We start from the raw sequence: 14,058 nt of genomic DNA, 5'->3' as shown, positions 1-14,058 counted from the left end.
TGTCTCTACTACCTCCCCAAATTATGAAAATCTTTCTGATTTCTCTGACATGTTTTCTTTGAAACTTGATTTCCTACAATCCAAATTCTCCAACAGTGAAGTTGGAGAATTCGGTATTTGCTATAAGCAATGACCTAAAGCAAACCTAATGACCTAAATTCATTTCCCAACCAGAATTCCTGACATTTCTCTTTGCTCATCCAATACTCTGGATATTTTCTTAACCACTTGCAAGTATGCTGTTGAGATAACCACTCTCCCCTTCATAATTTAGATCACAAACTCATCCAAGTATCATCTCTAGCGGAATGTTCTAACATTAACCTTTAACAACCTCATGTAATTTGCACAACAACAATGCACAGAGGAATGTCTTCAAGATTTTTACACCTTCTTTACATAACCAAACCATTGTTTCCATTCTCCAGATACTTATTGTGATTTTGTTACAGAAGTTATCCATATTGAAATAAAGGCCTTCCTACTCCACTCTGTTCATAATTTCCATGCTATATCCACACCATGGTTTTCAAAAAAGGGCATGCCAGGGTGGTCCAAAAAAAAAAAAAAAAAGTTTTATTGTGAGTGGTTTGAGATAAAAACTCCAGCTTCATTCACAGCCTATACTCAAGTATGAAATGCATGCAAAACCATCATTAACAGGGCTAAGTCTGACTTTGAAAGGACTAAATCTAGTAAACTGTCCATTTGTGCCAATGGATCATCACTGGAATCACTCTTTTCTAGCTCCTGCATAGATTACCAAGGACAATCATCTTACTCCTTACCTGAAATGTTTTCGGATGTCTTTCAGTTCAAAAAGACATCAGAAAAAAACTTGAAAAACATGGATACTAAAACGACTTGTGGTTGTGATAGAATCTCATTAACTGTGTCAAGAGATGTACTCCTGCGACTAACATCAGGAGTACATCATCTATACAGTATATTATGCTCACTGGAATTCACCTTACAGCACACAGACTCAAGCATATATACAACCAATTAAAAAAAAAAAAAAAAGTGCTGTTAAGTGTCTACCAGAAAACTACTGATCTACCTCTCTTGTATCTGTTGTCTAAAGTAACAGAGAAGATATTCAAGAGTCAACTTCTTTGACACCTGGAAAACTGTGAACTACTCAGTTACCATCAGTATGAATTTTACCAATCAAGATTCACAGATTTCCTTGCCTACATGAAATTTTGGAGAAACCAGTGCTGTGCAATTGATATTTCCAAGGCATATGATAGGGTTTGACACTGACTGCTTTTTGATTTTATGGTCTGCCATTCTCTCTCTCTCTTGGTAAGCTGACTGCTAGTTTCTCTCAGGTCACTGACTACATGTAATGGTGGAAAGTGATCTCTTTTCATATTTTCCAATTAATGCGGGTGATTCTCTGGGCTGTTATTTCCATATCACTTTTCTCAGACTGAGTCTTGCTCTTAGTCTTTCCTGGCATAACCTCAGATACCAAAAAAAACTTTTTTTTTGCTCAATATGCTACTTTTCATCTGTCATGTTACTATACACAAATCATCCAACCTTGGAATAGTATTCTAACATTTCGTGTGGTGCACCTGAAGCATCTCCAAAAATTCTTGATGCTGTTCAGAAGAGAATGATTTTTGGTTGGTTGATTAATGACTCTCTTTCTCACTTACAGAATCTGCAATGTGTCTTTTTTAAAGATATTTCTGTGGATGCTTTTCAGCAGAACTAGGATCCATTATTCTTTCTTTTAAGGTTACATGGTGTTCAACATTCATGGTTGGGAATTTAGGGAAACACAACACATGTGTTAAAATAATTAATTTATTTAATATTAGGAAAGTAACAATTGACGTTTTGACCTCTGAAAATGCCATCATCATCAGAAAAATATATATGTATAAGGAGCAAGCTACATGCTACTGCACTTTACAAAGGTAAAATAAATCTAAGCTGCTTATTAATCTTTTATCTGGCCTGACTTATAGTGGAAAAAAAAATAATATTAAAAAAAATTAAAAATTTGAAATAGAATAAAATAAAGTTAAAAAAAAAGTAAATATAAAAATAAATTAAAAACAGAACTACATTAAGTCCTCTCAATACTCATATTGAGAAGACTTAATCCTCTCAATAGGAGAGGATTAAGTCCTCTCGTATTGAGATATCCTTTTGGACTTGTTCCAGTGCTATAAGGGTTGCAGATGGGTCCTCCATATGAACACAAATGACACATTAAATACTTCCATTATGGAAAAAACAGGCCTATCAGACCACGCACTCCAAACATACCATAGAATTGACTGGAAAGGCACCAAGTCTCTACGTCACACTAAAATCTGGTTTGAGAGAAAATTTATAGAAGCCTGAAATGCTAAAACACAGTCGAAACCTGAACAAAAATGACGGACTAATCATTCCAAGGATGTGGAGGACCCATCTGCAACCCTTATAACACTGGAACAAGTGCAAAAGGATATCTCAATACGAGAGGACTTTAGAAATGTTTAATGTAGTTCTGGTTTTAATTTATTTTTATATTTACTATTTTTTTTAAACTTTATTTTATTTTATTTTAATTTTTTTTCATTTTTTAATAATATTATTTTTTTTCCAACAAGAGGTCAGGCTAGATAAAAGATTAATAAGCAGCTTAGATTCATTTTACCTTTGCAAAGTAAAATGAATGCAGCAACATGTAGCTTACTCCTTATACATATGTATTTTTCTGATGAGCCAGCAAAGGTTGGTCGATTGGTAGAGTCTCCGCTACTAATGGATAACGCAAGTTAAGCAAGTCTGAGTGCAGTTAGTAGTTGGAAGGGAAACAGTCGTTTAATGCTACTGACACTCTGCTGAGTACTGGCCATTCTCACAAGGTTAACCTCAGCCTGTAAATTGATGTATGTCAGACCTCTGTACCCTCGAGGGTACGTGGGAATATTACAATTTTTTATGATGATGACCTCAATACAGAGGTCAAAACTTCAACTGTTATGTTCCTAATATTAAGTAAAGTAATTATTTTAACACATGTGTTGTGTTTCTCTAAATTCCTAACCATGAATAGTAGGATCCATTATGTCTCACATTTCTACTAAGTTCACACCCCTTTTGCAGTTGAACTGCTAACTCACCAAACCTGCTACACTGACTGGAAAAAATCAACACTCACCAAGTACACTGATTGGAAAGAAGTCAATGGACACCACAGTATGAGGAACAAATAGCCATGCCACCTACCTTAACAAGATGTAGAACATCCTTTCGCTGCGATGAATGCAGCAATCCTACGGAGCATACTTTCCACAAGTGTATGATAGTAATTAATGGGAATTTTGAACCATTCTTCCTGTAGGCATGTAATGAGATCCTGGATTGTTGTTGGGCAGATGTCTCTTGACCTCACCTGACACTTGAGTTCATCCTACAGATGTTCAATAGGGCTGAGATCAGGGCTCTGTGGAGGCCAGTAAGTGTGGTGACGTTCATGTCCACAAATCGTGCAGTTACAGCAACAGCCTTATGATATGTCTTGCTAAAATAGAGAATGGTCAGTTCCATAGAAACACCACAAAGTAGGAAGCATTGCATTGTCCAGATACCTCTAGGAGTTCAATGTTCGCGGCATCATAAACAGAGACCAAACCAGATAAAACAGGGCCATAACATCACACCACCACCACCACCTCTGAATTTCATAGTTGGGGTTGCACAATCTGGTAAGAGACATTCACTGGGCATCCACCACACCTGTCTATCTGCTCGGTAGAAAGTGTAGTGCAATACATTGCTTATTAACACAGCTTTTCAAGCATCCACATCCCACTGAACATGCTCTTTGCACCACCGAAGCGTTGCTGCATGTTGGTTCAGGTAATTGTGATTCTTCCAATGGAAACTCATGTTGTGAGCTTTGGTTCTGAATTTTTTGTGCAGATTCATGCCTGGAACTCTGCATTCAATGTGTAAGTCAACAAATGGTGGTTTTTATATATAATCTTCGTAGCACCCTATGGTCATGTTTAGCAAGTGTGGTTAGTTGTCCACTGCAGACAGTACTTGCAGTTGATTCCCTGCAATTCCATCTCAGTATAGTATCACTGAATTTTGACCTTGGATGGCTCAATTTGTCAACAATTTGCCGAACAGATAGGCCATTGCATCCAATTGCAAAGTTTTTTTCAAACTCTGTCAGTTCCTTAGTCTCACAGCCATTTCATCTGGATGCAGTTGCACTGACTTGAAAGCATCACATCCCTCCAATTATACTGGCTACAAACACGACTCATTACATGGCATAATGCACCTTGCCTGTGTGGGTGTTCACTGAATTTTTTCCAAGTAGTGTATCTTAAATGTAAAATATTATTTATTACTGTCTTTGATAATTATTTTGTAACATAACTACTAAAGATATTGTGTAAATTGAAGCAACAATAAGACCATATATATATATATATTTTTTTTTTGACCCCCCCCCCCCCCACACAGAAAATTGTTTTGTCCCAGATTGGTGTGACAATAAATGGTCACCCTAATTTAGCTCTTTTACATTTTTCTCAGTATACTCTTAGGACATTTGCTGACTTACTTGCTAAGAACTTTAGATATGCTTTCTTCTTTTCCAGAACTGCCCTTTTAACTTTTTCCATTCACTATGGAGTTTGATTTTTATATCATAGCAGACAACCCTACCACATGCCTCCCTATATGAAGCATGCAAAGTTTTCTTCAGTTTACCAATGAGACTCTAAGTTTTTAGTTATTGCTTTCAAACTCTTTCATTTTTTCTTGTATAATGTTTGTGTAGTTGAGTCTACAGATCACCTGTAAATGCTTCTGAACTTTAATTCTTTTTAACACTTTCTTATATATTTCTCTTTTCAATATACTAATTTGTACTGCTTATTCCACTTCACACTAATTGGTATTCACTTTCAACTTCTCTGTATATATATACTCTTGTATCCTGAGCCAGTGTGAAGAATATACAAAAAGCAAAACATATTAATTACATCCTTGACTGCCAGATGTGTCCAAGACTTATCCAGGGCCTAAGCAATATCTAGATATCATTGTGAAATATCAGATGTCCCTAATGGTGCCATTTTCTGTAAGTGAAATGGCATTATATCTGGATGTTTCATAAACTGTCTTGATATTGCTAAATTTAAATCTTCAGACCAGCAGTATCAAGACATTTTATGAAACATCCAGATATAATTCTTCCTTCCCCTGGCTATTCCCATGACAATAAACCACAAATTCAATTAAATGTCTAGCATATTGAATTCTGAGGCTATCTGTATGAATTTTAAGTCTCATAATATCTTGGCATTTTAATTTTCAATAACTGTTTCAGCTCTGTGTTTTCAAAAAGCTATGGTTTCCAATTGATGGCCTTTAAAGGACAAGATCCAGCAAGAACAAAAATAGTAATAGATAACAAGATCTTAGAACAGGTGAATTCATTTAATTACCTAGGATGTATGATCACATATGAAAATGAAAAAGATATAAATGTACAAATTGCAAAATATTTAAAAATAACAGGTGTAATTAACTCTATATTTACACCAAACCTAGTTCAAAAACAAACCAGACTAAAAGTATACAATACATTAGCCCTACCAGTCTTAATGTATGGAAGTGAAATCTGGACAATAAAACAAAAAGACAAACAAAGATTAACAACAGCATAAATTAAGTTTATGAGAAAAACTGCAAAGTATACCCTATTTGATCACAAAAGAAATGAAGAAATTATGAAAGAATTAAACCAAGAACCAGTAATAGAAAAAATTAAAAAATATAAACATAAATGGATGGAACATGTTCAAAGAATGAAAACAGAAAGATTACCAAAACAAGCCATTAGGAAAAAGAAAACCAGGACGTCCTCTTAAATAATGACTTCTAAGACCGGAACAGGTCATGCTAGGCCTAAATCCTTGATATGCATGATGATGATGATGATGGTTTCCAATTTGAAAATCAGAAAATCATATTTTCTACCATGTTCTCAAGTTCTAGAGTACAGCTTCTTATAAGCCAATTATGTCTTTGTTTACAGCCCATTTGAGCAATCTTGCTGGAAGAACTGATTAATTTGTCCATTGCTTCTTCATCTCTGAAAGCCAGCATTTAATATTATTATTGATCTCTTCTATCTTCGTTTTTATTACATATGTTTGTAATCTTATGTAGCCATCAATAAAAAGATAGCAAATGTCTTGCTGAAAGCATACAAATCAAGTGATTGTCGATTTTCTCTTCAATCTCTTCCACATTAGTGATGGAGTGCTTTATTTTTGACATTTTCTCATCTTCTGGCCAATTCTTTCCACCTATACTGCTTTGACTATTACTTATTACTTTTTCTTTATGAGCTTCCATTATCAGCTTTCCTGTGCTTACTATGATGTAATCATTCAACATGCTCATCCACACCACATTGTCCCAGGATCAAAGCAGAAAACAACCATTTATTTTTACTTGTTAATTTATCTGGAATAAAATAAAATAACTTACCTTAGCTAGAGTTCGGAGGATGTGTCTGACATCTGACATCAGTCTATGATGAGTTGATAAGAGACCTCTTATAGAAAGAACATGATTTTTAGTGATATCCTAATAGAATATAAACAGGGGAAAAACTATAATAAACTATGAAAAAAATATATATATAAAATTTGAATTTGAAAAAAATTTAATAATAGAATGTTTAATAGTTTCATATTACATAAAGGACGCAGACTAATAATTTATACATACAAATATAGTTTGCCCACCGATTAGAGATCTTTCAACACTTCTGCGCATGTCAGAAAAAGGAGAATCCATTCCGATAATAGGGTAATCAATCTGTCTTCTGGGATGAGTTTGTTTATTATTACAGGTCGGAAAATTTAGCTTTTCTTTTACGAACATTGCTGTTTTTAAAGTGGCAACTATTTTGTTTGTATAACAGTTGGGAAAATGTACGTAGAGTATTAACAAAATTAAAAAAGGTATAGCATAAAACAAAAATTTAACTAAGTTTATTTTTAAGAAAGTTTTCTTCTTCTTCTTTGTCTATGATCTCTTATGCTTTTAAGTATCGAGATTCTGCCAAAGAGATTTCCATGCCATCCTGTCCAAGGTTTGTTGTTTTGCTTCTTTCCAGTTAATTCCCTTCTTTTCCAATTTTTCTTTTAATTTCCTTTTGCCAATCCTTCTTGGGTCTGCCTATGTTTCTTTTCCCTATTATCTGGCTTTCGATTAAGATATCCAAACCATCTCATTTAGGCTTGAATTGATTCAGAGGTGCAACTTGAAGGTTGTCGCTTATGGTTTGATTTCTTATTCGGTCTAGTCTTGTTTTTTGTACCACTTTCCTGAGATATTTCATTTCAATTGTTTGTAGTTTATTTGTGTTTCCTGTTGTTAAACACCAAGACTCACAACTGTATGTTAATGTTGGTAGAAACACTGAATGGTACACTGCCATTTTGGTATTCTGGGTGACTTCTTTCTTATCTAGGAGTGGGCCTTTCATTACATAGAATAGCTTTGTTCCCCCTCTTATCCTGTTGTTAATTTCTGTGTCTAGTCTACCATCTTCTTGTATATACGATCCCAAGTATTTTAAAGGAGTGAACTTGTTCCAGTTGATAATTCTCTATTTTTATTATGTGTTTTTGTTGGTTTCTAGATATGATCATTGTTTTAGTTTTATTTATATTTATGGTCATATTCCTTTTCTTTGTTTCTTCATACCAAATGTTGATATTGTACTGCAGATCTTCAGCTGTATTTGCTAGAATCACTACATCATCTGCAAAAGCCATGTGTGAAATCCTGGTTTCTTTCAGTTTCCTGTATATCCTAGGTGGAACTTTTTTGTTTTTGTTTGACATGCCTTTAAAATTTCATCTATTACTATGATGAAGAGAAGAGGGCTGAGGATACAGCCTTGCCTCACTCCTACATTTGTTTCAAATTCTTTTGAGCTATTATTACAGGTTCTTACATAATTTCTATTACTTTTGTAGAGGCTTTGTATGGCTGCTATTAAGTTATCTTGTAACTTGTTTTTCTTTAATGTTTGCCATATTAAGTGTCTGGGAACTCGGTCAAAGGCCTTTTCAAAATCTATAAAACATGAATGTAGTTCTTTTCCATATTCCAATATTTTCTCTGATATTTGTCTAAGACTGAAGATAAGATCCTGCGTGCTTCTATTTTTTCGAATGCCATATTGCATTTCATCCAATGTATGCTCTATTTGATTCCTAAGCCTCACTTCTAAAATACGGGCATATAATTTTCCTGGAATGCTTAAAAGCGAAATTCCTCTATGGTTTTCGCATTTACAGTTGTCTCCTTTCTTAAATATAGGGATTATTATAGCTACTTCCCAGTCTTTGGGATTTATGGCTTTCGTTCCTAAATTCTTTACCATTTCTGGTGTTATTTGGTCATGGCCTGCTGATTTTTCTATAAAATAAAAATAATTATACAGAAAAACAGAAATTTTTTCAAATGAACTTAGATATTCTAAACTTACAGCTACTGAAAAGTTGTTTGTTTCATTACAACACACTTATTATATAAGACATATATTACATAATGATACCTCAGTAATCTCAATTTCTTTGACCATTGGAAACATATTTATTGTAAGATACTATTATATCTTCATACTGTAACTACTTTTTTATAAAGATATCTCAGGGATAGATATCAAGATATTGGTAATTTTCCTTATCACTCGATATGGTATTATTATTATACAATATCTCCATGGAGTCAGTGACTTGTCCTAGAAGATGCACACTAACTTCTAAACACACAAAACCAATCATACCTTTCCTTAAACTCATTCACTGTAAGGCACTCACAACTAATTCTGGCAATCCATTTCATTCATTCACCACTCTCCAAGCAATGAATATAGTTCACACATCCTTACTAACCAAATTCTTGCACAACTTTCAAGGATGACCCCTAGTTCTTTATTTGTCATATATTAAAAATTTCCTTTGCATTCATTTATGAAACTCCTTTAATATCTTGCAAGTTTATTTCATATCTCCACTTTTCTGCATTTCAACTAAACTTTGTAACCCACACACCTTCAACCTATCCTCATAGGGAGCATTCCACAGACCTGTCATCAGCTTGGTCACTTGTCTCTGAATCCTCTCTACCACCTCCTGATCCCCAAGGAGGGCAGGTGATCAAATATATGCAGAGCAGTCAAGTTGTGGTGGAATCATAGTCTTATAAAGAGGGAAAATAACATCTTTATTGTTAGCATGTTTTTCAATAGTCAAGTAATTTGTTAAGCTATTTTACCAACTTGTGCAATATGCATTCTGAACTTCAACTCTCTGTCCACCATTATCCCGAAGTCCCTTATCCTCATCAATTTCCTGCAATCCCGTAGCATCAATGTGGTACACAGTATGTAACCTTACTGTGTACTCAACCTAAAGTGCATAATGTTATATTTCGAAATGTTAAACTGACAATCATTATCCTTTGCCTGCACTGCCAATTTATTAAAACCATCCTGCAGGATATCTACATCACCTTTATCAACTACTATCCCCTCAAGTTTTGCATCATCAGCAAACAAATGACCCCCCCCTTTAAATCTTCCCATATATCACTAATATCTCATTCTACTAGATTCAACTCCACCATACACTACTTTCTAGTGCCTGTCTGTCTGTCAGTCACTTATGCTACCAGCTTCATATCCATTCCCATTTGCTCCAACTTTTGTAATATTTTCCATGCAGTATTCTGTCAAATGACTTTGCAAAGTCCAGCAGCATCATGCTGCAGCCATTTCCATTATCCAATTCCTCTGTCACTTTATTATAAAATGTGAATAAATTACTAAGACAGGATCTATCCTTTACAAAGCATGCTGCCCATTATAGAGTATCAGATCCCTATCCGCCTATTGTTGGATTTTACCTTTAACCAACTTTTCCAATACTTTAACAACCACTATTGAGATGCTAATTGTTTGTAGTTTGCTACTTCTGTCTTGGAGCCATCTTTATATAATGGAACTATCTCACCCTCTTTCCACTACCAGAGCTGAAACTTAGCTTCAACAACTTCATCAGAGGCAATGCCAATTATCTTGCACATTCATGTAGTACATAGGCTGACATGCCACCCATTCCTGCTACTGTAATCACATTGAATTTTTTCATTATGCTGAACACCTGCTGTTCATCTATCTCAATTTTGATATGTACATCTGTCACATTAGCAACAGCAAAATCTCCACCTAGATGATACACCTTTGCAAAACAATCACTCAGCAACTGAACTATTTCTTTTTTTTTTTTTTTTTTTTTGTCCATCTATTGTCCTCGAGTCTTGTACTGTGTCCTGTCCATTTCCATTTCTTTCAAAATATGATTTCTCCAATATCTGAAAAATTTTGTTTTAGCTCTTATTTCTTCATTTTTTATTTTATCTGAGTCTTATGTTTAGCAGACATCTTTCCATTCTTCTTTCTGTTTTTTTGCACAAAAGTGCAATCACTTCATCTATTATTTCCTTTTTTGATTGGCCAGGTTTCTGCTCCATATGTCCTAAGAGGCAATACACATTGGCTGAATAGTCTTGCTCTGTTCTCAGGTTTTGCTGTTTAAAAATCTTTTCAATTTTCCAAAAGCTGCCCATCCCATTCCTATTCTATTTTTTTTTTTTTTTTTTTTCCACTTCTTATATGACTCCTTGTTTCTTCACTGTTAATAATTTTTCTTAGTATACATATTCATCTATTATTTCAATTTCTTTCTTTCTTATCTTAATAACGTTTGTCTTTCATTGTATCCTGTTTGGTTTGTCATTATTTTGGTTTTCTCAGAATTAATGTCTAATCCAATTTCTAATGATTTAGTTGCTAGATCTTTTATCCTTTCTTTTAAATCTTTCATATTGTTTACAATAATAAGAATATCATCAGCAAATCTTAGATGATTTAATTCCATGAATACTGACTCCTTTATTGGACCATTCTAAATTACTCATCATATGTTCCAGTGTTAATGAGAGTTTGGGAGAAATCATGTCTCCTTGCCTTATGTGAAATTTTTCACTTATTTCATTAAGAATGATATTTGATGTAGAATTTCCATAAATATATTTTATTATGCCAATATAAATTGTGGATGATATTTTTATGCAATTAAAGGCTTTTTTAAAATCTATGAAGGCCATGTGAAGAGGATGATTGTATTCATTGCATTTTTAACAAGTAGGCTTAGTGATTGAATATGATCTATTGTACTGAAGTCCTTTCTGAAACCAGCTTGTTCAGAGGGTTGTAGTGAATCAAATTTATTTCTAATGAATTGGTTATAATTCTAATGAAAAGTTGATAAATGTGGGATCACAAACTAATAGGTCTGTAGTTTTCTAGTTTTAATTTACTCCCTTTTTTATGCAGTAAAATAATGTCTGCATTATTCCATATTTGGGGTGTTTCTCCTTTTTAAGGCATCTGTACCAGACAACAATTGTTTCTGCAGTCACCTAGTTCATGTTTTGTCCTGAGAAGGATGCTGCATAAGCATGTTATTTAACTCCTTACTGTCACCTCACATCTACATTACTTTCAGGCACTTCTTTCATGCTTCATGCACCATATTATTACTGCACTCTCCATGGAGTTGGCAGACTCATTGTGGGAGGTTCATTCAACTGACAACATATTTATCATACTGATTCTTAAAACCCTTAATACTGCTTGTATTAGTAACACATTCTGGTAATGTGTTCCATTCATTAACAATTCTCCATGTAAAAAATCTACTCCTCACGCCCCTCTTCACCACACTCTTACGTAACTTCCAGGAATGGCCTCTGGGTTTTCCTCCTCTCACCTCCTACTTTTTTTATAATCTCATCTGGATTAATCCAATAAAATCCTCTCACTAACTTCAATGTTTCTATCCTATCACCTCTTTCTTCCTATCCACTAAACTCCACAATCCACATTTCTTCAAACTCTCTCTCTCCCCATGGCTAGCATTTTCAAAGTCCTGATATTGTCTTAGTTATTCATCTCTAGATCCTCTCCTCATTTTCAGTATTATGTGGAAACATTACAGATTTGAGCACAACAGTCCAAGTGTGGTCTGACCAGTGCTTTATACAGTGGCACAACCACTTCCTTATCCCTACATGTTAGAGTACTTCTTATCATAGCAGCACTACAATGTGCAGCCTTTGCAACATTAGCAATGTGCCCTCTAAACTTCAGTGTACTGTCAACCATCACTCCCAATCTCGAATCTCATCCACTTCCTACAGCATGACACACTGTCGATATAGTACACAGCCTTATATTTCTGCACTTCATCTATTATTTCCTTTTTTGATTGGCTAGGTTTCTGTTCTGTATGTCATAAGAGGCAATCTCTGTTCTCAGATTTTATTTTGCTGTTTAAAATTCTTTTCAATTTTCCAAAAACTGCACATCCCATTCCTATTATATATCCCATTCATATATATATATATATATATATATATATATATATGACCCTGAAATGCAACACCTTGCACTTATTGATATTAAAAATACAACCCAATTGCTTTGTCCAAATCAAAAGTCTATTCAAATTTTTCTGAAAGTTATTACCATAAGAAGTGCTACTTATAATTCTCCCCAGCTTTGCATCATCAGCAAACCCGAGTCAGTGCACATGATATATCGTTTACAAACAAGTTAAACAGTAATGGCACAAGAAATGGGAATAGATAGTATATTATTCCCTGAAAGGGAATTGCCATAAGCAGTGCTACTTATTCCCATTCTCTGCAGCTTGTACAAAAACTCATCATGTGGGAAGTAATCTATCAAACACTTTTCTAAAGTCCAAGAATATCACTGCATATGAATTTCTCTTATCTAACACGTTTTCTTATCATAAAATGCAAGTAAATTGCTAAAACAAGACCTATCCTTTACAAATCCATGCTGACCATAATAAAAGAATACTATGTCCATCAACCCAATCCTGTATTCTATTCCTAATCAATCTCTCCAACACCCTTGAACAAAACCACAGTTATACAGACTGGTCTATAACAGGAAACTTCTATCCTAGAACCATGCTTGTGGAGTTAGGAACCCTATGCACTGCAAAACTTTCATTAAATAACTAGGTCAAGGGCACAGCCAACTGGTGCACATTCCTTAAGAATATGTGGTGATATGTCATCCATTCCCATAGTCAGGCCCGGCTGGTTGTGTGTGCGAAGTGTGCAATATACACAGGTGCCACAGAAGAAAAGGTGCCTAAAAGATGTCAAAAAATATGAGATAAGAGTTTAAACGAACAATGAATGGTACAGAATTGTACATATAATTATGAATGTATGTCGTCTTTTGTTCAGGTCCCTTCAGATCTTCCTGGAAAGAAACGAACAAATAAATTCTGAAATTGTATCCTGGACCTGATTATATCACTGTAATTTTTGATTAAAATTTACGAAAATATACCTAAGATAGTTCTTCTTTATTTTTTGATGTATCATAAATCAACTTATGATTAATTTATGAGTTCCGTGTAAGGGCCGTATCCTAATTTTAATCGGACCAAGTGCATCGGATCGGATGCATGTGGTCCGGCCCTAAAAGTCGGCTTACTACTGATAACTCATTCTTCTCAACATTCGAGCCTGTTATATTAGCGAGCTGTTAGGGCGGCGTCAGTGACACAAAATAATCAGCAACCTTGAAGAACTCTTTGCAAATTCACTGACTGCAATGAGAATACTACTGACTTTGCCCATTTCAGTTGCTAAGGGAGAGAGAACATTTTCTAAATTACAATTAATAAAGAACTACCTGCGATCAAGCATGAGTCAAGAAAAATTAAATGGTTGGGCACTAATTTCAATAGAAAATAATATTGCTCCGTCTATCAACATTGATGTACTGCGTCAGGATTTCGCTAAAATGAAAGCCAGACGAGTCTCTTTTAGCAAAATTAATGTAAAGAATATTTGAATAAATCTCTTAACTTCATATTAATATTTTAT

At 34.5% G+C, this 14,058-nt stretch overlaps 1 protein-coding gene across 1 annotated transcript in view; it reads right to left on the bottom strand.

Annotated features, from left to right (window-relative positions):
• nonC (serine/threonine-protein kinase Smg1) overlaps positions 1-14,058 on the bottom strand; it is a 1,124,353-nt gene that overhangs the window by 91,346 nt on the left and 1,018,949 nt on the right. Inside the window, exon 67 of the mRNA XM_090398044.1 lies at positions 6,529-6,627. Coding sequence (XP_090254170.1) covers positions 6,529-6,627 — 99 coding nt within the window. The remainder of the gene's footprint in view (positions 1-6,528; positions 6,628-14,058) is intronic.

The sequence above is a fragment of the Typopeltis vanoorti genome, chromosome 9 (assembly GCF_054136105.1).
Source record: "Typopeltis vanoorti isolate ZY-2024b chromosome 9, IOZ_Tvanoo_1.0, whole genome shotgun sequence".
NCBI classification, from domain to species: domain Eukaryota; kingdom Metazoa; phylum Arthropoda; class Arachnida; order Uropygi; family Thelyphonidae; genus Typopeltis; species Typopeltis vanoorti.
Note: the sequence above shows the minus strand (reverse complement) of the source record. Positions and strands in the feature narration are given on the sequence as shown.